Source organism: Harmonia axyridis, chromosome 3, assembly GCF_914767665.1.
Source record: "Harmonia axyridis chromosome 3, icHarAxyr1.1, whole genome shotgun sequence".
Lineage (NCBI taxonomy): Eukaryota > Metazoa > Arthropoda > Insecta > Coleoptera > Coccinellidae > Harmonia > Harmonia axyridis.
Genome location: NC_059503.1, coordinates 26,701,565 through 26,726,023, shown reverse-complemented (window position 1 = coordinate 26,726,023; position 24,459 = coordinate 26,701,565). Strand labels below are relative to the sequence as shown.

General features: G+C 34.5%; 1 protein-coding gene across 5 annotated transcripts in view; it reads right to left on the bottom strand.

Moving 5' to 3' along the window:
• Positions 1-14,118, bottom strand: part of LOC123675734 (aminopeptidase N-like) — a 42,230-nt gene extending 28,112 nt beyond the window's left edge. The window contains exon 1 of one of the 5 annotated variants that reach the window (XM_045611217.1): positions 13,799-14,118. In XM_045611217.1, coding sequence (XP_045467173.1) covers positions 13,799-13,826 — 28 coding nt within the window. In that variant the 5' untranslated portion in view covers positions 13,827-14,118. Of the gene's footprint in view, positions 1-1,781; positions 1,929-9,639; positions 9,900-13,798 lie in introns of those variants that run through there. The other 4 variants (XM_045611223.1, XM_045611224.1, XM_045611219.1 and 1 more) reach the window with 4 other exon arrangements.
• Positions 14,119-24,459: the final 10,341 nt, after the last annotated feature.

Below are 24,459 nucleotides of genomic sequence, written 5' to 3'. Positions count from 1 at the left end.
TACAGATCCTGTCGACTTCAAAGTGTAAAATTTCGTGTAGATAGCTTCACTCGAACCATAGAAAATTCAAGAAGAATATTGGAAAGGATAAAACAATATTTCCGGGATTATGAATTTGATATGATTGAGATTGAAATATATCTACAGAATAATAACTTGCGTCGAACATCTTCTGTTGATAACTTAATCAGAACCATTGTAAATTGAAATAGAATATCGAAAAAAAAAAATAAGAGAACATTAATGTAAAGTCAGCAGATTTCGAAGGATCGTTGATTCATGCGCCATGTACATCCTTGTAAACCACATAAATGTAGATAGGTATATATGTGGTATCCAAGGGTACAGTTGATGCACGAATCATCATCGCTCCATAGTTCCTAATATCACGTCCGGGCTTTCCTCATTTTTTAAATCTGTTACCTAAATTTTTTTGATTAAAACAAGATTCATACTTTTTACTAACAATAAAATTGAATATTTGGAGGAAAGGATGAAGATTTCAAGATTGAAACTGCGGTAACATAATGTAATCATATTCAATCAGAGAAAACATAAAAAGTATAAAACTACCAAAAAGTAACAGGTGACACAGTTCAATATTTTTTTGGTTCAATAATATCGATTCTTGCTTTTGAGTTTTCTGAACAACTTTGGTTTCGTGTTTGTCGGCCCATCTGCGTGTGTATATTGTTAACTTTTACACTTCTAAACCGATTTCAAATCCGAAATTTGGTACCGTACTAATTTCAGATAATTGCTAGAATCTTCATATTGCTCATTCTACTGATATAATTTTGATAGAATTTGAATGGACAATAATAGTTAAATTTGATTTTTTTAGGATATAATGTTATCATGCGCAAACGTGAAATTCTTGGGACCTCAATATTCGCGTTCTACAAGTTTGATTTCGGAGAAATTTGTTATGAGTATTCGGATTGGTACACATAACTTTCAGTTGAAAAATTTCGACTTTTTTAATATAGGCTCTTTGCGTATGCATAAATAAGGACTTCTCAGGTGATAATACTGTTGGACCGAAAAAAATGTGCGTTTTTTGGGTCGCAGGAAAAGGAAAAATTGCGCCACACCCATAATATCATGTTTTGAAATGTTTAGAATTCATAAATAGAATTGAAAATAATCAATTCATCCGTTGTACGATTAACGCTGAACTCAAAAATATTGAAAACTAGGTACATATTTGCATAAAATTTGCTACAGAAACAGGATGCTATACTTAATAATCTTCCCAACTCGAGAATATGATCCATGAATTTTAAAGGCTTAAAATCGAATTAAGAAAAAATATCTATGAAGAACTTTACTACATGTAATCACACAATTGAAAATGCTAGTGGCTGCATTATACTGAATGAAATATTTTGGACCATCAATGATGATTTTTGAAAATTTTGAATGTCAACGAAACTTATTTCAGTGCAATTCCTTATTGATATCGGTATTGGTTTTGTGGTTGAGACGTTTTGCATTATCTTCAGGAAACCATAATTTTCTTACAAATCACTTCTGAACTTTAAGGACTTAGCCTGTTCAAGCTGGAGGTTTTCAAGACGCTGATTTGATACAGCTGGCGCCAAATATCCAAATTAATCATACACTTCAGCTCCCATTAATTGCATAACTTTCATTCATCGTTACCAATGAAAATCATCCAACAGATTATAACTCATTAAACAATAACATTCGGCCTGAACTTAACTTATTTTTAGGAATGATCGCGAAAATCGACACTCTCCACAATGACCGAAACTCACCGTGCTCCTTGTAGATGGGCATGGAAATTTTCGCGATTTCCCGACCACTTTTCACGATTTTCGCATCGACATCTCGACCGATGGGCTCGAATGGTCGGGCACGGGAAGACACCCCGTGTGCGTGCGTTCCTACCGTTTATTTATAAGCCGAGAGTCATTTGTTTATGTGTTCGTTTCAAATGACCACGTGGAGGAGGAAGTGCAGGCTATGATGCAAGCGAAATCTCCGAAATTCGACATTTTCTCATCGAATGGGATGAATTTACACTGCTCAACGACTGAAGCCGATATTTTATACTGTCCTGAAATATACAGGGTGAGTCAATGGTGCTCGATCAGTTGATAGCTCTTGGAAATTTTCAAAGTTCTCAGCGCATAAGCTTAAATTATTTTGACTCTACAAGCTAGTCCGGAAGTGGTGAAGCATGATACCCTTCTGTTTTTTAAATTAGAATGATCAATTCTTATATCATTCCCATATTCATTCAATGGAAAGCTCCTACCTGAAAACTAGGTTGGACATATGAGGATGTTGAATCAACTAGATTCAAACCTCTTGGCATAACCATCGGAAGTTGTGCCAACCATCTTCGATTTTGAAACGCCCTTTGAAACGTCATGACCGACCGTCTTAGTGCAATAAGTTTCGTAAATCGTTGGGACAAAAAGTTATCCATATGGTTAACCGATGGATCAAAATCAGAGAGAGGTACTGGCATTGGGGTATATGGACCTAAACAGAGGATCTCTAAAGCCCTGAGAAGTGAGCCCTTTATTTTACAGACCGAGATACTGGCTGTTTACGTATGCGCTCAGGAGTGTCTTAAAACGAACCTTAAGAGGTCGCATGTCTACATCACCACGGACAGCCAGACCACGCTGAGATCTCTGGAATCGTACTGCCAGGGTCCTCTGTTGATTTGGGAGTGCCGTAACACTATAAAACAACTGGCCAGAGTTAATAAAGTGAGTCTACTATGGGAACCAGGGCACTGTGGTGTTGAAGGAAAGGAAAAAGCCGATGAACTCGCAAAAAGTGCATCAAGGTTAACACCTACTGGACTTGAGCCTTTCTGTGGGTTAGGAAAAGACCAATATAAAGCTGCGGTACAGCTATGGGAGTTGATTAACAGGATAACCCACTGAACGAACACTCCTGGACTTACTCAGACCAACAAATTCGTGATGATTTCACCTACCTATGCCAGAAAGCTTTGAGGCTGTCACGAGCTGAGCTTCGGGTGATGGTGGGACTGCTGACGGGACATTGTCGGTAGAAACATCATTTGAACCGTATGGGAAAGTCATCAGATGAGATTTGCAGGGTCTGTGGATCAAAAGCAGAAACAGCTGAACACATGGTATGCAAGTGTCCAGAGTTCGCTGGCCTAAGAACCATTCACATGAGGAAACTGATCCTGGATACCCGGGAGGTAATGGCCAAGGCCCCTAAGGAAGTGGTCAGTTTTATCAACGCCATTGACGACCTCCTTGGGTTTCCATGAATGATTAGGGTAGAGAACCGAGTCACAACGACCCCAGTTCAAATAATAATAATAATATATCATTCCCATAATATCCATGAAATTCTGATTTCGGAATACTTCACTTGTCATCATTCATCTGCGGTTCCTTTTGACGTAGGCCACTTTTTTCGGTTGGTTCAGAGGGCAAGACCTCGTATACCCAAGTCGAGGATTGGGATTGGAATCTGAGTCCCATAAAACATTTTGGTAACTGTTGACCATCCAACTATTCGCTGTTAAATAAGAAATTAGCAATGGTGTGTCTTCAGTGGTGATGATACCCAGTAACAAAGACTACACAGAATATATCTGGTTCAGAAAGCACCACAACATTCTCCTCTTTAGTATTAAGCTTCAAAAGATGAGTGTCAGAATTTTGAAACAGCAGACAGTGGTACAATATTCTTGGATATAGAAAAGGCATTTGATAAAATGTGGCATCAAAGTCAGATGTACAAAATGAAGTTGATGAAATTTCCAACCAAACTCACGAGATTAATACAATCGTACCTGGCAAATAGAAAAATTAGAGAAAATATCGATAGAACCAGGTAGACGATTAGATAAATTGAAGCCAGAGTTCCCCAAGGATCGGTGATAGGACCGCTGCTGTTCAACTTATACATGGCAGACATACCAAAAATGAATAGATGCAAGATAGCCCAGTTTGCAGACAACACCGCTATTTGCTATCTCATTAGAATGCGGAAAACAATTACCTAGGTAGTTACAGATAGACCTAGATAAACTGATGGAATACATCAAAAACTGGTGATTCAAAGTGGCAAAAATTGTTGCAATCTACTACGGAGGAACAACGGTAAAGAAAGAGAAAGCAGCAAATGTCAAAATAGAAAATCTAAAATGGAAAAAAAGCTGAGAAAAGTAAACTTTCCTCAGAAAACACGCTGAAGATAATAAAAATAGTGATAATTTCAAGCATTGCGTATGCAAGAGTAACTTGGTATAATACGAAAGACATTAAATAATAGCATCAGTTGCAAAGTACACTAAATATCGTAATCAGAAGAGCGGTTGGCACGCCATGGTATATAAGCAACCGACAAATCACATAAAAATTGAAACTATTGGGGAAATAGTTAACAAATAAAGAAAGAAGACAAAAATGACGCTGAAAGAGCATGAGAATAGGGAATTAAAAAAGGTAATACAAATCAAAATAAGAAAGACAGATAAGAGACAAAATTTCTTTCACCTTCTGACAAATGATGAACTGCGCTTTTCACTGCTTGACCACCCAGCTTATTCCCCAGATTTGACCCCCAGTGATTACTGGCTCCAGGGGAAAAATGGCTTTAATGAAGGAAGTGGAATGAAGCCTATTTCGAAATCAAAGACGAACAGTTAGAGAAGCACTGGAGTACATATATCACTTTTGAAGGTGACTATGTTGACGAGTAAAGTCGAATTATTTTTAAGACAAAATATGTCTTTACATGTTAGGCCCTGGGCCCCAGGATTTATTGAGAGTGTGTTATTATGTGGGACACCAGGAAATGATAAACTATTGTTTAATATTTGCATTGTTTTCTCACTTTATTTAATATAGCTTCAGCAAACCAATAATATTACGGGATGAGATCCATATGTCTCCATGTCGATATTCTTAGAATGTTACACCATCCTTCTTGTTTATTTAGTCGATTAACGACGCCATTGAATCAGATTTAACATTTTAACAGTGGAAACTCCTCGCCACTACACATTCAGGAAACATTCACGAACAGATCGAGGTTGTATAAACAAATAGAGTGTGCAATTTTCAAATTCGCGAAAGGGAAGAAGAAACATCTGCTACTAGGTATTTGGGTCGAAAAAACGACTCTGACCGTTGGTATCTGATCTTCGAATCTAGATCGTTAGGGATTTAGAAAATCTTAGATTTGAACTGAATTCAATAATCCCACTTAATCTGGTTCATTATTTCCCATAGAATAACATCAATCATCATTCAAGAAAAAAAGAATTTCAAATTTGTGTAATGGAAATGAATGAAAGAGAAAATTACAAAGTTTATACTATTGTTTATCGTTTCTTCTTTTTTTCTCAATTTTTTTTTCTCAATCGAATAATTATAACGAGCATATTGATTGTGATTCGTAACCAGCCACCTTCGCTAGACTCGCAAACAAAATACCCAATATTTTCTCAGAACATAGATAGAGGGAGCATATGTCATTTTAAGTAAGCAAATTTTGTCCCCAACCGGAACTATCAAATTTGACATGAAGCGCGCGGAAATGAAAACATATCAGTGATACGATATTTCAATCAATTCGCGAGTTTCTTCACAAAGAACGCAATTTTTATGTCCCATAGTGAATCAACGTTTCATATCAACTCAAAATATATTGAGATGAATACTTAAATATATCAGAAATTCAGAAAACAAACTTCAAGCGCGCCAAACCACGTGAAACAACGGATGACACTAGGAGAGCAATAGTTGCCAAACCTTGGATTTCAGCATGTAGATACAGAAAAATTTAAATATTCTGCATACTAAAAATTCAACAAAATTGGACAAAATTAAATTTCACCACACATTCCTCATCGGTTCATCGGTAAGATAGTTTGACACAATTTTCGCCTCAAAAAAGTCGATGAAAATTTTATATTCAGTCCGTGGTCATTATATGTTAAGGAACAAGATATTTTCCAATTTCCTAATGCATCTTAAAGGGTCAATAAACTAGGCACAGGTTTCCTCGTTTACACAACACTCTATCTGACCTAGGGAGCCATCATATCTTAATGGGGAAATATAAACCTCATAGTGATCGGTGATATGGGCGTTGAATCTTTTTATTTATGGCCTTCTTCCGTGAGAGGTAGGTTTTCGCGATTATCCAGCTGTCGTGAAAATTATTTTGATGGGGTTATGACGGAAAAGTGTGGAAAGTGGAATGCCATCAATGGCATAAGAAAATTATGAATATCTTGAATAAACAAAAACCCATCAAATGTCAAGAGAGAGTCTTATGAAATACAACTGAAAAGAATTATCTATTTAGGAACTATAGGGTTTTCCAATAGGAATAATACAGTTCAAAATGGTTATAATGAACACTGAAAGAAATTCAAGAAGTATTCATGGATATTATTCAGTTGCTCAACTCATTATAATAATAATTATATAATAATGAATACCTTTATTTCACTTGAAACCTAAAGAGGAAGATCACCCAAATATGCTATACCACTTAACCCTTCTAATCTACGAAAGATACATCTAAACATAACTTAATCAAATATAAAAGTATAAAGGAATTGAAACAAAGAAAAAAATATCTATATGAGCAAACACATCGACTTGCTATTCGTCTTATTTCAGAGAAATTTCAAAGTGAATTTTTTTACACGATACAAAACAAATAACAAACAAACAAAATAGTTGTTAGTGGCAGGAACAAAGCAATAATAAAGAAATATGTTATTCAGTTAGTGGATAGCATAAGAGACTTGGATTTTGATATTGGATTCTTTAAGATTCTGTGAAGACGTATAGTAAGTATAGTTCGAAGAGAGTGTTTTATCAGCATAGAACGTATCTGCCAGTTCATACTGAAAAGGTTCTGTGCGAGACCTTAGTCTTGTCACAGTTCATTTATGTGTTTAGTTTTTGTCTTGATCAGGAAACGTTGGGATGGATGCAGCGTGTGCAGAACTGCTGTATCAGGTTCATCTTTGGAATCATGAAGTATTATCATGATCATGTGTCACATAAGCTGGGAGAGTTGAGTTGTCTTCCGATGAGGATTCGTTTTGAATTTTACGCTCTCGGTATATTCTATATCTCAAAGAGAAGCCCTCATCTCTACTCAACAATAAATTAATATACCAGAACTGACGTTAATAATATCAACAAACGTATAGTAGAAATATTTTATCTTGTACTCAGCAAGAACATCTACTTTTGAAAAAAGCTTCAGTTACTATATTTACAGGCTGTACAATGGTGTTCCTAACGAGTTTAAATTAAAATAGGTAAAATAGAAAAATATCATGGATTATCTCCTCGATTCATCATCAATATGATGTCTCTGTGAATTGTGTTTGCTCATATAAGAAAATTTTTTCTTTCTTTTAATTCCTTTATACTTTTATTTTTGATTAAGTTATGTTCAAATGTATCTTTTGTAGACTACAAGAGTCAAGTACTAGAGCCTCTCTGGGTGAATTTGCCCTTGAGAATTTTAGTGTAATGAAGACATTCGCGCCCAGTTGCAGGAAAATTTAAAGCATTAATGCTTTAAAATTTAATGCCGAATTAATGTTTTAATCCCCCATTAAATTCTGCAGGTAGCCTCTTTCTACTGGAGAATCAAAACTTTAATGACGGCCTTAAATTTTAATGAACGTTCCTGCAACTGGGTGTTAGTATTGCATTATTATTATAGTGAGTCGATAACTGATTAATGATTCTCCTCTCAGTATTCACAAATGGGCACTGATTTTGATAAACCAATCTCTGAACGTTGTTGAAGAGAGTATGTTTCCTTGATTACATGGCATAAGCTGCAGAACACAAATGACATAAAAAATGTAAAGAATAATACAGTGTGGCCATTATATTCATTTTAAATTGCATAATTCCGATTGGAAAACTCTTCATATACCTATATACATCTTGTTTGGGGCGTGTTACTTCTTCTGGTTCCTTTCACTGTTTTCGATCTTCTCATGCTTCTAGTTTCCCCCTGTCATGGCTTTTGGTGAAATAATTTCCAATAATAAAATCATGCAAAATGAATAAATTTCAAGGAAAATAACATCCCGAATTAATAACTGTGAAGCTTTCATGATTTTTGGGCGCTCATTCCATGAACAGGTCGCTATATAATTTCATCTGTATTTTTCGAATTTTAAGTCAAAAATTGCCGAAACGATAAAGCTCATTGGTTTGGAATGGTCCGGCCGTGAATACTATAACTCTTGAATGCAAATTTCTGCTATTGATTCCGTAAATATAGCATTTTGAAATTTTTTTAATCTCAATACTTCAGATTCGTTCCAAATGAATATTTTTATTTAAAAGTAAAACAATTTCAAGCCACATACGGAATTTCATGTCAACAGAAGCAAATAGAATCCAACAAGAATATCGTTAAAAATTTATCCAAAATTTTAGTGATCACGAAAAGACAGAGTTAAGTAAGGATTTAAGGTGTAGATATGAAATGACAATTTCCTACTTCGTGCAAAATTTGAAACTAATCACTAATTAGAAAGACATCATCGATAATTTTCAGACAACAGGTTCGATCAGGTTAATAGGTATTCTGCTTGTATTTATAGAAAAATATTTTTACACGAAGCTTGTTTCTTTCAAAGAAGAAGCAGAAAACACTTTGAACAAGTATATAGAGTATAGTTATTTTAATTCTAGGGAACTCCATAAGCCGACGTGCGAATTTGTTGATGTCTAAGAATAACCAACAACTCAATCGAGTTGTTGGTAGGAACTACAGTTTTCTAACTACCTGCTGATTTGAAATTGGAGAGTTTAGTAATTTAGATTGATTGGCTAAAGTTTAATCTGAATAAGTCCGGTAAGTTCCGGAAAATGGAGTTCATTTATGTACTATCGATATTTTATACAACCAATTGGTAAGAACTGTTGAAAACCGTTGAGAAACGTCAAAAAATATGAATAGGAAATCAAAAACTTGAATCAGGTGATTTTTGAAAACGCTGAATTTAAGTCGAACTGCAGGGCAAAAGATCCCAGAGTAGATTTCAATTCATTTTAATTTTTTAATAATATTCTATAAAATAGTAGAAAATAATAAACTCTTTTTAAATTACATTTTCACATTTTTTATGTGGAATTGATAACAATCTGATTCAAAAAAGTATATGCGAGAGAAAATCGAAGTTAGTTCACCATTCACTTGATTGAAAAATAGAAAAATGATGATCAAAATAAATTTAAAAAATATGAGTTGAACGAAATCATATAGATAGAGGGACCAACTAGAATTTTTCATCTGGTAAAATTCATTGGTAGCCCGCATAATCGGACAAAGGCAGCAATCAGATCGTTGTTGTAATCAAAACAATTCATATCATTGACTTTATGAATTAATAAACAACTTAATCATTCGGTTGGCGCTATTCCTTCCACAAAAAAAATTCAAATGATCCCATTAACTCCAATGTATTACATAAATATAATGTGTATACGAAAACATCCATTGTCTTATCGAATTCATTCATTCGATATTTTATTTCGAAATATCCAGCCTTGACATCAGACCAAAATAACTGATGGACCTAACAAAAATAATCACAAGCGTTTTGGAACTCACTTGAATATATCACCTTTCCAGTCATATCACTTGTTTTTTAATCGGCACAATTTGAATTTTAAAGCGCATAAAATTCGAATTCAAATTCCGTCGTTAACGGCAAATTTTCACGTACAACATCGTGACTCGGAAAAATCGAAGAAAATTTTTGCAAAAATCTGTCACGAACTCGGTTCGATAAGCACTTCTGCTTCAACTGAGGAACCCCAACGCACCAACAACGTACCGAGACTGAACTCGCGTTCAAGTACTACAAACGTGTTCTAAAATCGTAAATCTCCCGTGATAGCTATCCTCTGCTATTGTTGGAAGAATCGCTCTCTTCCTTTTGCAGGCATTGCAGAGAAAAGGCGGAAATCATTTGAAGATGCAGGGTAAAAAAATTGAGCAAAATATTTAATAGAGCAAAAACCAAAACCAGCAGAGAAGTCTTACTAAATATAGGTCACAAGGTAATAATTTAGTAGGTATGGAAAGTTTTTCTTCTGTTGTGACTTCGAAATTTTTATCAGAAGTGTCATATAGACAATGTGTCTTGGTTGCATTGAGCTATTTTGCAGAATAAAATAGTGGTCTACTGATCTCTTCGAAAAGGCTTGGTGTGAATCTTCCCAAAAATGACAATCAAATAATTGGTTGCATCAGAATCATCCTGGAACCTGTGATCTGAAGGATAGTCATCCTAAAGATCATACATTACGTCAAGAAAACATTGGGAATACATATATAATTTGAGCTTGTTCAAAAGGATTGTCGATATTTTTTCGAAGCTAGTTTGAGGTATTATAACATAACCGTCTTTATAACTTGCAGAGAATTTGTGCTTTATCTATCATTTACTTTGTTTACAGTGCTCCATTTGTCAATTCAACTTACGTATGTTTTTACAATGGATGAAAATATCGATTGTATAATTCTAAAATTTCCACTGTATATGTTATATAAGACTGACAACGAATTAACTTAATCAAAACACATGTCCAGAAGTAGTAAATTAGGCGAGATGTGATGAAAGATATGAGTGGTCAGTCTGGCCAATCATAAACTCCACTCAAAAGTCGCTAAAGTAAAGGACATGGTTATTAAATATCATTTAATTCGATATGTCTTTGTCTCAAGAATCAATTCTAATTTGAACTATTTTTCAGGTATAAAATGCGTAACGTATAGACTTATAGTATCGAAAGGTAAAGCCATCCTCTTTACCTATTGGTAAAGGATTTTGTCTTTCCAATAGTGAAATTTTGTTGTCTCAATCATTTAAAAAAGTAGCCATCTGATCGAACTGAGAGATCAGTGGCAAAATATCATAAAGACTGTTCATTTAAAATTTTGTAAGCTTCTTATGTAATTGGAAGATTAAACAATGGTTTTGTAAAATTTCGATATACCAGAATCAATTTGCCAGATTTTTTCCAAAAATTCAGCTACCTATGTAGCTGTTACATGGAAATAAACCACAGAATTTATGAGGAGGTTCAAAAAAAAAAAATGCCAAGATGCGAGTATAAACGACAAGGACGAAATTTGAGTAGGGGTGTCAAGTTTTTGACAATTATTTTTTGAAAAAGTTATATATTTCATGCGTATTCATTCGATATATACAACTTTCAATGTAGAATGTTCTTCTTCCATACTTGGATCATATCAAGCTACTTGCTTTTTAGCAGTTTTTTGATGTAGTGTCACTTCAATAAAAAAAATAATGAAATGAGAAGGAACCTTGCATAAAACACTTTTATCAAACTTTTTGTATAAAAAAACCGAAAATATAAACTTGTTTTAAATTGAAACATGAATCAAATCACTATAGATCATATCAAAAGTTTCTTAATATCGAGAAACTTCCAGGCTCTGTTTTATTCCATAATTTTCCATCCAGGATCTAAGACACATGAGGCATCTTATAGATTTGTCGCCTAACCTATTGCGGGTTTTTGTTACTGTAAAAATTATCTTTTAACAGGAGCTGAAGATGCTGGCATTGATAAAAAATTCTTGGCCATTTTGGCCAAGTTTGGAAAGATATTTCTGAAACTACCAATAGATTTAATAGAAATGTGAGAAAACTACTAATAAAGTCACAGTGGCAAATGCTTCAGTCTCTCGGCGCTTATTCAGTCTAAGCGCGCACGAGATTGCAGAAATATATTCCGTGCGACGCGTGCATATCAAGCTCAAGTAATATCAAGTAGCTTGAAATCGAGTCAAGTCAAGCTCAAGTATTTAATTTTTCACGAGCTTGATTTTTGAGTCAAGTAGTTGGTTAAAATGTGAAGCTATTTGGCTTGATGAATTCCTAACTGAACTGAATATACTGAGGTGAAAATCTATATGCTGAATTCCTTCGATACGAATTTGAATAAGCTCCTCAATTCAAGTCAGTTGTTTTGTCATTTTATATATCATCCTACGAAAATATCCATGACAAAATAATAACATTTCCTACAATAAATTTGTATATACTTAGTAAGTGATAACCACAATTGAAAGTTTACTCAAAGCCTTCGTCATCATGACACTATCACCAATTGTCAGCTTCACGTATGACTTTTCCGAGAAGTGGGAAGTATCATATTTTCGTCATCCATAAATTCATCAGTAATATTTTGGATGCAGCAAAGAGCAAGACAAAACTTCTCTGCCATAAAAGTTCATGTCTTGCGTCAACATTATTTACGACCCTTTGTGGTTGTGCAAGACGATGATAAATCTGCATGCTGATTCCGAAATGGACCTGCGGCTTGAAATATACGGTGTGAGTCATCGATGAACGGGTAGAAAAGTCGTGTACACTTGATGAACTATTAATAAATTACCATGACAAAGGCGAATGATCCAAAAACTAAATAAAAACAATCTATTCGTAAGCGTATGCAGGCATTTTTTTTTTTTTTTGAAAACTAAAAGTGCACCGCAAATTTTTCCTCTTCCTCAGTTTGAAAGTGCAAACAAAAAAGTCTGTAAGTTCTTACATTTGGATTTAACGATCTTTTTCCATCAATTTACCTGAGGTATAAGTTGAATGACATAAATCTTCATTTTCTTTATTTTTCACTAGCCATTTACTATTTGATAAGTTTTTCAGGCTACCATGAGAAGTTTTGGAAAATATTGAGTAATATTCCACCCGCCAACTGAAGTTCTCCCGAAGATCAAATTCTTTTTGGAAGTGATAAATTGCAGAGCTCTCAGCTGCTTTTTTGCCACGCTATGCCAATTTAAAGGAGCATTTTTGGAAGAATTAATTTTGCAACCCATCTGGCTTATTCTAATAGTTGACCATCTCAATTCTCAAAAACTCTTCGGTCGAAAAAGCTTTGCAATTTAATTTTCTTTTTTCTGGTAAAGTTTGGCAGCTAATCACATTTTTCTAGACAAACGAGCTGATTTGAAAATTAATGGCCAGTTGCACCATTTGCCTAAACATTGATTAAAAATTTAAACGTTGATTACTCTATGATTTCTCAAGAGAAATCAGAAATTAATCAATGTTCAAATTTTAATCAATGTTGAAGCAAATGGTGCAACTGGCCCTAAGCCTTGTGAAGGATTAATCATTCTATGATATTTATGAAAAACCTTTTTTTGAATTATCTCTGCCTAAAGGTTTCTTGATGGATTCTTCATTATCTTCCCTGTTTTTTCTTTATATTGAAAGTGTAGTCTTCTAATATTTCTGCAAGATTTACTGCAGTTGTTTTCGATCTAAGCAGTATACAGCGATCAGTTCAAAAATTAGTAAGTACCTACGTTCTATTTTACGCTAGAGACTATCGATTTATCTGAGATTTTCACCATTATTCATTTTAAGGAGTTTTAAAGAAAATAAATAATTAGAGATGGTGTAACATTTAGTGATTGAAAAAAATCCGAATCTATTTATATAGCTAGAATCATGAAATTGTAATGGTTGAATAATACTGTCTCAACCTCAATAAAAATGAATTATTAATGACCATTCAACGTGAAGTAAGTTCTGGCACATGGCAAGATCGGATTATTTTTCGAAAAAATAGAAATAATCTAAAGTGTTAAATTGATTATGAAAAAAACAAAGGCAGGGGATAATTTTATGTTAATCTGCGCATGACCTTGGTAAGGGTGCGTTAATTACAGTCTAACATCCTAACGAATATCGACAATAATGAATACTCACTAGAATAATCCACTTTTTTCAGTGACATCTCAAAAACCACCTCACAATAGCACAAAAAAATAGTTCATATCCATATGACACTTATGCCATCACCACACTTCAAAATGCTGCTAATTTGAATCACCAATTTTACTCCTCAAACAAAAGATTCCCCTATCGCCGATATATACAGGGTGTCACCTGTAAATGAGACCTTCTTACCGGCGTGTTGGTACCGACGGTTCTAAATCACTTCTACCACGTTCGGCTATTTCGAGGAACCCACACAGGCAAACACACCTCTATAAAACATCTGAGTATAAGTCCTGATTAAACGTTTGGAAAAATGGGAACAGCATTGGGCGTTCTGTCATTTTAATATTTATACAAAGCGAACGTTCATCCATATATCGAATTACACGAAAATTATGCGCCAGAAAATTATGGACTGTACAGGTGGCCCGAAAGCTATAACAGAGACAACTTAGATAAGAATAGGATTTCGATGGTGGGATCAACTTGAAATAATTCACAGATTTCTATATATACAGGTGTTCTTTAAAAACATGCTAATATAAAATAAAAACTTCATATGAACGATTTTCTTAAACTTCTTTTTTATATAATTTTTTATAACTATACTATGTTACCTATTATTGCAGATAATACCTACTTAATGAAATTTGTAACACGTTTTGAATGCATCAAGGTACCATTTCTGATGTACAAACAATGCATTTATTTTTGCCAGTGGCTTCCGTACAGGTTTTGCATTTACCATTTTTGGAGAAAAGCACGGTACGCTACTGATTTCTCTTGAAATAAAAAAATAGAGAGAGAGAGAAATTAAATTTATTGATAAATCAAATGGCTATCGACCACAGTCTTCCAGCCAGTTGCATACATTTTTGTATAACATATTATTTATAAGTATTAAAAAAATAAAAATAAATATCATCCTAGTGATTCCAAGTGTTCGAAAAGTGGCAAAGCTGGCAACTTTGCCTTTGGTGTAGTTGGTCTGCTGTAATGTTGTATCAATGGCTCCATTATATTGATATTATCTTGGTTATTGATGAATTTTTTGCTTAGTTTTTGCATTCTTTCCAGTATTGGTTCTATTCCTGTTGTCTGATATAAAAGCTGATTGGATGGATTGTGCAGTGGGTTGTTGGGATGTCTCATTTTTGTAATCTTACGCAAGCAAGTTCTTTCCGCTACCTCAATTGCATTCAGAGCTGTTTTTGTCGAATTTGAGAAGATTATATGTCCATAGTCCATGGGTACCGTGCTAATATTGTAGCTGTCGATGAAGCGTCTCTGGAGTTTTTGAATCAGTTGTTGTCTTTCAATATTTTTGGGTTTGTTGATTTTGTGTATGTATGTTTCTATGATGTGATCATGTATTGTAATAGCTTTGTGTATTCTGCTTTTTTCCACTTTTTTAATATCCATATCAGCTGATTTTTTGTTTATTGATCTTATTTTGATGTTTGGAATACCTTCTATGGGCTTAACTGGTCTTTTTGGGCATTTTATTGACCATGCTACATGCTCTGTGGATTGACACGCAGTACACCTTGGTGGTAAACTTGTTGTACATTCTGATTCCTTGTGTTGTTGTCCACATTTGCTGCAAATTATTGGTGAATTGCATTTGTCCGTTGTGTGGGTAAATTGAGAACATCTTGCACAAGGGACTGGTATTGGATCAGGTGGGTAGCTTGGCTTGGCAATGTAGTGTCTGCATTTGAAGAAGATGCCTTCATTAATTAGTTTTTCATATGATTTTACTTCACTGGTTATTATGCGTATAAATAAGGATGGTTTGTTTGTCTTCTTTGAGATAATTCTCTTACAATATCGGTGTGTAATTTGGTTTTTCTTAAGAAAATTACTAATCTCTTCTTCTTTTATTTCTATTTCCACCTGTGAGATTACGGCTGAATATGATTCCAAGTGAGTTCTGGGCTTGTTGTGAACTGAGGTGTTGGTTGAAGTTTCACAAAAGGTGTTGATTAGTTTCATTTCCTTCATGTGTTTTAGCGCTTTTGTGAGATTGTCCTTGGAATTATTTGATTTGACAATAAATCCCTGTGTGGTTTGGGTAATTATATCGCGTCCATCTGGGAACAATTTTATCCATTGATCGGCGACTTGAAGTCTTGTTGTGTTAGGAATAGGTGTTATGTGAAATAAATTCGCATATGTTTTGAAAGAATGTTTTGTTGTTGTTTTTGTTTGTGTTGTGGTAGGGTTATTGATTTCAGATGTTTCCATCAGGGTATTTGATGACTCATGTGTTATTCGCGGAATTGTTGGCAGCTGTGGTTCTTCTAATCTTATCTCTGGCGATTTCTTATCGTCGACTTTTTTTGCCGGATCATCTCGGTTTTTTGTTCGTTTCTTCCGCTTGTTTCGCGTCACGATCGTATAATTGGGATCCTTATTTCCTGGTTCTTCCAGACCAGTATCTGTTGAGGATTCACTTTGTTGAGACATTCTTGGGAGACAGAATGCCTCAAATTCATCTGCGTCGTAAGATTTTGCGGGTTCAATATTTACACTCGATTTACGCTCTTCTAATCACTACACGTGCGTTTCAATCAGATGTTGCACAGCAACTGAATAAAAAAATATTTTATTATTTCTGAGCAAATTTGATCTTTCGCATTAATTTCAACCGACGCATGGTTTCGCTTAAATAAATTAAAAACTTTTAATTCATTGTCAAATAGTTAAAAGTGAGATGAAATAAATTCGCTTGAATAAATGAAAACCTTTTAATTCTTTGTCAAATAGTTAAAAGTGAGATGAGGTAACTTGTAGAATTCGTTTGTGTATCGTTTGAAAGAAAATTCAGAGACCAAGTTAGTTCAAAATTGAATTCATATCACAACACCGACTAGTAATTTTTTTGAAACGTTAATCTTGTTATCCTGAAATAAAAAATAACTAATAAATTACCTTTTTTCTGACTTGATTAACATTCAAAATTAAACGAACTTGATAGCTTTAATTTTCATACAACAGTCACTTAGCAATTTGACCCTGAAGTAAAACTGTGTTTATTTTTTGAGCGGAAGTCATGCGTACACATATACATATCAAATTTGCTAAGAAGTTAATGGTGATTCCGAAAATAATAATGGTATTGTTTAAGGGTGTACAGAGTACACTATCTTTCTCACATCTTCAGTGCAGTTTCACTTTGATTCTGTGCAGAAATAGCTTGGTCGATTTTTTCAATTTTTGGGAGAAACCTTGCTATGATAGTTTAAAATGATTTTTTTTTTCACAAAGAATTTATAGTTTTTGTTTTATATCACTTTGAAATTTGAGAGGTTTTTCAATCGTATCATGTTAAATTTGATTTTGCTTACTGAAAATGACATATATTCCCACTATTTATGTTTATTATTTCAAGCATAAATATAAATAAATAAATCTGTACTGAAGAAACTAGAGAGAGAGAGAGAGAGAGAGAGAGAGAGACATAATTTGACCCTCCCTTTAACTTTGTTACTAGAAGAGGTACAAAAAAATGTTTTCTACAAAAGTTTCACGAAATCGACTAGTGTTTTTTAAAATGATTTCACAAAACGAAATATATACAGAGTGGGTAACACATTCATAGCAACTTCATTTTTCAAATGGAACACCCTGTATATTTCTCTATATTTGACTAACTGTTTTTCTCCTGATTTCGGATATATAACATATGTTTGGCCTATCTCTCTTATTCTGAGTACCACAGAGTTTCAAATTCTAAGAACCACCTGGCAAAAGTAATCAATTTTCAAGTGGGAGGCTGCGATAACTCAAATTGCCCTTTTTTGAGTTAACTCGTTGGGAACAATATGACATATGTTTTTCACTATAAATTGGATTTGGATCATTGTGATGCAACTCCATGTAGCTTTCCTTTTCCTTGTAGCTTTCTTATTTTATTGTTCCCCACATAAAGCGAAAATATTTCAAATTTTTCCGCTTCTGTGTGGTGCATATTCGATGAATAGTTTCATTCAATGACAAACGTTTGTCGTATATCGTTGCCAACGAGATAACTCAAAAAAAGGGCATTTTGAATTATCGCAGCCTTCCACTTGAAAACTGATTACTTAGCATGCCAGGTAGTCTTAAAATTTGAAATCGTAATTTTTCTTTATTACCTCATAAGGAGAACCAATATGGCGTTCACAAGAAGAAAAAAATTGCCTATCGCGTCTCTGAAACAATGGAGAACAGAAAAAATCTGACAGCACCATTAGAATCTCTATATTGGATAAAGGCTACAAACCAACGAACCTAACAAATTTCGTGAAGTTATTTCCAAAAACAAAAGAGTTATACAGAAAAAAAGAATTTCGATTTTCAGTTTTTTCGGGATATTTTGGATCTGTTAACACCAACACACTAATCCCTAAATATTGCAACTTTTTTGTAATTTAAGCCACCTTGTATCTCTTACGGTTTTCGATATCCCTGTAGTTCCCCTCTAAATAGTTCAACCCTGTATAACTATAAAACTTTCAATAAACAAAAAAAAAATACAATAAATCCCTAATGATTGATGATCACTTGAAAACTGATTACTTAGCATGCCAGTTAGTTCTTAAAATTTGAAACTCTGTGGTACTCAGAATAAGGAAGATAGGCCACACATATGTTATATATTCGAAATCAGGAGAAAAAGAGCTAGTCAAATATAGAGAAATATACAGGGTGTTCCATTTGAAAAAATGAAGTTGCTATGAATATGTCGCCCACTCTGTATATATTTCGTTTTGTGAAATCATTTTAAAAAACACTAGTCAATTTCGTGAAACTTTTGTAGAAAACATTTTTTTGTACCTCTTCTAGTAACAAAGTTGAAGGGGGGGTCAAATTATGATGAAAAACCCGGTACACCCTTAAAGTGAAACCATGTGCGTTTTCACTTTGAATACAATAGAATATTCGTTAATTTGAATTGCCCGCTTACTTCGCCTCCCTGCTCCATAATTATGTTCAGGGCATATATCAAATATAAACAAGCAGATGGAAAAGAATCACAAAATTAAATTTTACACCTGATGATCCTTTATCGAATATTTTAGATCTTACGAATGTACTAGTCTTCATATTTACTGGTAGTTACGCACAATTAAGATCTGACTGTATATACGACTGCATACGTGTTTCCCATAGAATTTACGACCGTGGCGTGCAGAGAAAAGGAATAATACGTGATCGCAATGGTAACTGTCTTAAGCATGCTGATAGCTCGACAATTCAATCATCACAACGAATGATGTCATCTTCTGTCTAGTGACAAGTATGCTGACTGCCAACCCATATCTGGATATTGGGCCAGATGGATACCTAGACACCGTTTTCTGCGGCAATATTTCAGTCTGGTGAATAAGGTGGCCGTATTCGAGTAAGACATGCTGGAAATTCGTATTATTGAAATTTTAAGCTTTGTATCAGGGACTGTTTAGCGAATGATTCCCTCTTTTCCGTGAATCGAGCTGTTTTAACAAGAGTTTTTTCGAAATCCTATGATCTAAATTATGTTTGTTATCGAGAATAAATCGATAAATAGTAAAAGTTTCAAAGGCGACCTTGAATATATATAATATGGGAGTATTGTCTTCAATTTCCATTCAGAACGCACAAATATCTTAATGAATGGGTTGACTAAACTCTGCTACTTGAATTGTGTAACTTTGAACCGCCCATGGTGATTAACATTCGTGTGGTATACTTAAGTATACCTGAGATAAGATCAAGAATACATTAAATAGATGCTCACTACTTCAGGCTCTACTGGTTCTCGAACAAATGTTTCAATTTGTTTCTTTTGGTATTCAATTAGTATTAGTGTCAACCTGATGAGATGGCAGTTTTTTCAGCAGAAAATAGTGTGAATTTGAAGTAACTTATACGATTCCTCAAAAGATTATGACACCAGCGCTCAGAAATTGAGAAAAACATGATGTGAAGTTGGTCTTTTTTAATTTTTAAGTCTTGAAATAAGTCAGATTTTTTCGGTTTTCCATTGTTTCAGAGACCCGATAGTCAAACTTTTTTCTTATCAAAAATTTCTCTTTAAAAAATTACGAATTTAACAATGTGTCACACTTTACAAAAATATCGAGTCTAGCTACGCAAATTGGATCTTCCTTTATATTTTTTTCGTTGTTGTTGTTTGTTTAAATAATTTGTCACTTCGTTCAGTTGTTAAGTGAAACTTTCAATTAATTTTTGTACAAACCTGTTTAATAAGTAACGTCCTATTAATTACATAATCATGCTGGTGCTAGCACTCTATACATAGCGTCCATCTGGCAATGTCTTGAATTGAAAAAACTCAAGTGATGGTTTAACGTCTGAACGAAGTAACAAGTTATTTGACAATTCTGGCACCAGCCTACTACTTGAACAAAAAATAAAAAGGAAGTTCCAATTTGCGTAGCTAGACTCGAGTGTGATACATTGCTGAATTCGTAATTTTTTCTTTATTACCTCATAAGAAGAACCAATATGGCGTTCAGAAGAAAAAAAAATTGCCTATCGCGTCTCTGAAACAATGGAGAACAGAAAAAATCTGACAACACCATCAGAATCTCTATATTGGATAATGGCTACAAACCAACGAATTTCGTGAAGTTATTTCCAGAAACAAAAGAGTTATACAGAAAAAAAGAATTTCGGTTTTCAGTTTTTTCGGGATATTTTGGATCTGTTAACACCAACACACTAATCCCTAGATATTGCAACTTTTTTGTAATTTAAGCCACCCTGTATCTCTTACGGTTTTCGATATCCCTGTAGTGCCCCTCTAAATAGTTCAACCCTGTATAACTATAAAACTTTCAATAAACAAAAAAATACAATAAATCCCTAATGAGAAAAAAACACAAATATAAAATGAAGAAGAAATCCTGAAATATCCAACATATGAAAATATAATTAACTCTATGCAAGAACTCTTGTCCTCCAAATGTCGAACCTATTGTTGAATACGTTCACCGAAGGAGCTCCAACAACATCATGCGTAAATTTATTCCAACAGGCCAATACTCAGTTGCTCAGAAAATTTTCACAGGATCTCATATGGAATCTTTCCCGCACTAATTTCAAGTTATGCCCTCTTACATGATTGGTGTTCAACTCAAATAGATGCGATGGATTGGAGCCGAAGAAACTATTCAATGCTCTAAACGTTACAATTATGTCTCATCGATGCTTACGATCCGTAAAATTTGTCAAGACACATGATGTTCAAGCAATTCTGGTAAGTAGGTCTTCACACCCCGTATGGCAACCGTGTGACACGCCGCTGCAGAGACTCGAGCATTTGAGCATCTCGTTGAAGCCAGGGATGCCAGACAGAACCAGCAAACTCCAGGATTGGGTGAATGTATGTCTTGTTAAGTGCAGCAACGATATCCGGATGGCTGTCTCTTAAACACTGCTGCTGGATCGTATAAAGCCGTTGTTTTGCTTTATTACAAATATTAAGAATGTGAGGACTCCAAGGTAGGTCGCCATTCACAACAACATCCAGATCGACGTGGCCCAGGCATCTATCCAAGGCAACACCATCAATGAAATAAGGTCGTCTCGGATTATTGTTGCCCAAATACAGGACACGTCCCTTGTATACATTCAGTGGAAGCAACTACTCAACTAGTCAAGGCACCACTTTACCAGGAAAGAGAGTTCGATGACACTCCGACCTATTGTGCAGCTTTATATCATCTGCGTAAGATTCGGAAGGGGAGCTTAACACAGATTGTAGATCCGACACATATAAAATGAACAAGAGGGGCCCAAGAACCGATCCCTGTTGTACACCGCTCAGCACTGACTTCAAAGGGGATGAAATGACTCAACAGAAAAAGGACGAATCGATGAACTTGAGTAGAGATCCTCGAATACCAGAATGCTCAATTTATGGAGTAGACTCCTCCTTGGCACTCGATAAAATGCTTTTGCAAAGTCAAGATACACTACATCTATCGGAATCCCAGCATCCAACGACTTATGTTGTTTTTTGTGATGGGAGATTCCGAGATAAGAAATGGAACGATCCTGGCAGAACATCATTTCACAGAAGATCATAGATGGAATATGAAAATAATGGAAATAAAAGGAACATCAGATGTGGCGGTACCATCTGCCTGCTGGGATGTGCGCCTGGGCGAGATTTATTGAGTGACCTGGTATAACTTTTTACTTTTGAAAAATCACAAAGCATATCAGAAAAACTGAAGATCCTTGATCCAGATAATGGTTTCATGCACCTACAGTGTTTTGCACTTTGTGAACAACCTTTTACGGTGATCATCGATAAAAAGCTCTCAAAATTTTTCCTTTTATGCGGAATTAAGTTGAGGAGAATGTCGAAATTTAAATCATAAACATAAATCAGTAACAGCTATGTTGGATGAGCCTGCACTGAACAGTGCATCCCATTTTGGGTGAGACAGCCAGGTTTCTCGCTTGTTATTTAAGATAGAGCCTTGCGGTTTTCACGTTCCTGTCCTACTTTTTCGTGAAACTCAAGTTGGTATAATCAGATTTTGCATAACTGTTTCCGTTCAAGAGATACAGGGCGATTTTGGAAATTGATACTTTTCAGACCCCTCCATTATCTCCGAAGTTATTAGAAATAATGCTAAGGTAAAAACTACGTCTGAATCAGAATTCTGCGTAGAATCCAGTGGCGTACTCAATTTTTCTTTTCGGGGTATGGTTTTGAAGATTCAACACAAACCTATATTTTTTTTAATGGAACACCATATATATCATTACTTCGTTGAATTCACTATTTTTTTCTCTTCAAAATGATCTATGATACTATGATGGTAGGATGTTCAGAAATATTAAAAAACACTAAAATATCAAATAATGATGAATTTCTGTTAATGGGCAATGGATTTATCATATAAAAAAAGAATCAATAATAATAACAATAATTCATAGCGATGACAGCTAGATCAGATTGGTTTTTTTCTCTTCAATGCCTACTTGATAAAACAATGCTCCCAAATGCATAGTAGCCATAATAACAACAAGGATGTTTGTATCATCAATGACCTACTATTTTTAAAAATTAAAAGTAATAATCCTCTTATTGAAACTTAGGAAATTCATGGCCCATTCACAAAAAATCATCATTATTTGATATTTTAGTCTTTTTTAACATTTCTGAACATCCTACCTACATAGTATCATACATCATTTTGAAGAGAAGAAAATAACGAATTCAACGAAGTAATGATATACATGATGTTCCATTAAAAAAATGTAGGTTTGTGTTGAATCTTCAAAACCATACCCCGAAAAAAAAATTAAGTACGCCACTGGAGTCTACGCAGAATTCTGATTCAGAAGTAGTTTTTACCTCAGCATTATTTCTAATAACTTAATGGAGGATAATGGAGGGGTCTGAAAAGTATCAATTTCCAAAATCGCCCTGTATCTCTTGAACGGAAACAGTTATGCAAAATCTGATTATACCAACTTGAGTTTCACGAAAAAGTAGGACAGGAACGTGAAAACCGCAAGGCTCTATCTTAAATAACAAGCGAGAAACCTGGCTGTCTCACCCAAAATGGGATGCACTGTACTTTACATAAAAAGCAAGAATATAAATTAAAATTGCCCCAAAATTCCACCATGAAACGATAGCAATTTATACTATGGAAAGTGAAAATCATTGTAAATACCAATAAGTTACACCAGAGGTTACACCACACAATCAATGTGTCAAATTACTGGTGATAGTTTCCGTTCAAACCGCTCTAAATAGAGCAGGAAAAGCCCTTTCAGGGAGTGCACCCAACTGGGAAAATTGCTTTTATTTTTAACCCCTTATTGCGAGGAACGAGGTCATGATATTTCTTTATTTTCGCGATGACTGAATACCGGAAATCTGCTTTTATTTACGACTTCGAACGCATGCGGTTGAGGAATATAAGGGACCAATACCTGAATTTATTTAATCGTCTTATCAGGAAATTTCAATTTATGGCCGATATGCATTCTAGAAATCTATTGTGCGACAGTTCTTTCCTACATCAGTGATAGTGCTAGACAGACAACCTTTATTTCTAAACGTATTCCACTTCCGTAAGTAACTACTAACGTACCTAATCCATATTCAAAATCAATTTACACACCGTCACCTGAATAACAAAAGCATATTTGCAATATTAAATATAGACCCACTAGGCATGAGTCAATGTAAGCTTTCAGCGGAGATGACATAACTGATAAGTGGGTTTATACATTCGTTTTACGACTTTTTGATGGGAATAATAATCGAGATGAGGGTATTGTTATTTCTGATTATGAATAGGAAAAAAGTGTGTTTAACGATTTGTTTGCCTTCAATTACAGTCTCAATGGTCCTGGGAAAACAACACAAATATTTGCAATCCAAAAAGTACGATATGTTTCTTCCATTATTCTCATATTCGGCATAAACTTCAGATTCGTATTACGAATCTTCGAGGCATAGCAACATCATATAAATAAAAACTGAATTCAATTTTGCCTTTTTCAATACAATTAGTTTTCAACTTATTTAGGATCAGTTGAAAATATAAACCAATAGGTAAACAGATGAAATTATAATGTTGAATAAGAAGTTTGTATTTATGTTTTTTTTTCTTATAAAAGACCGA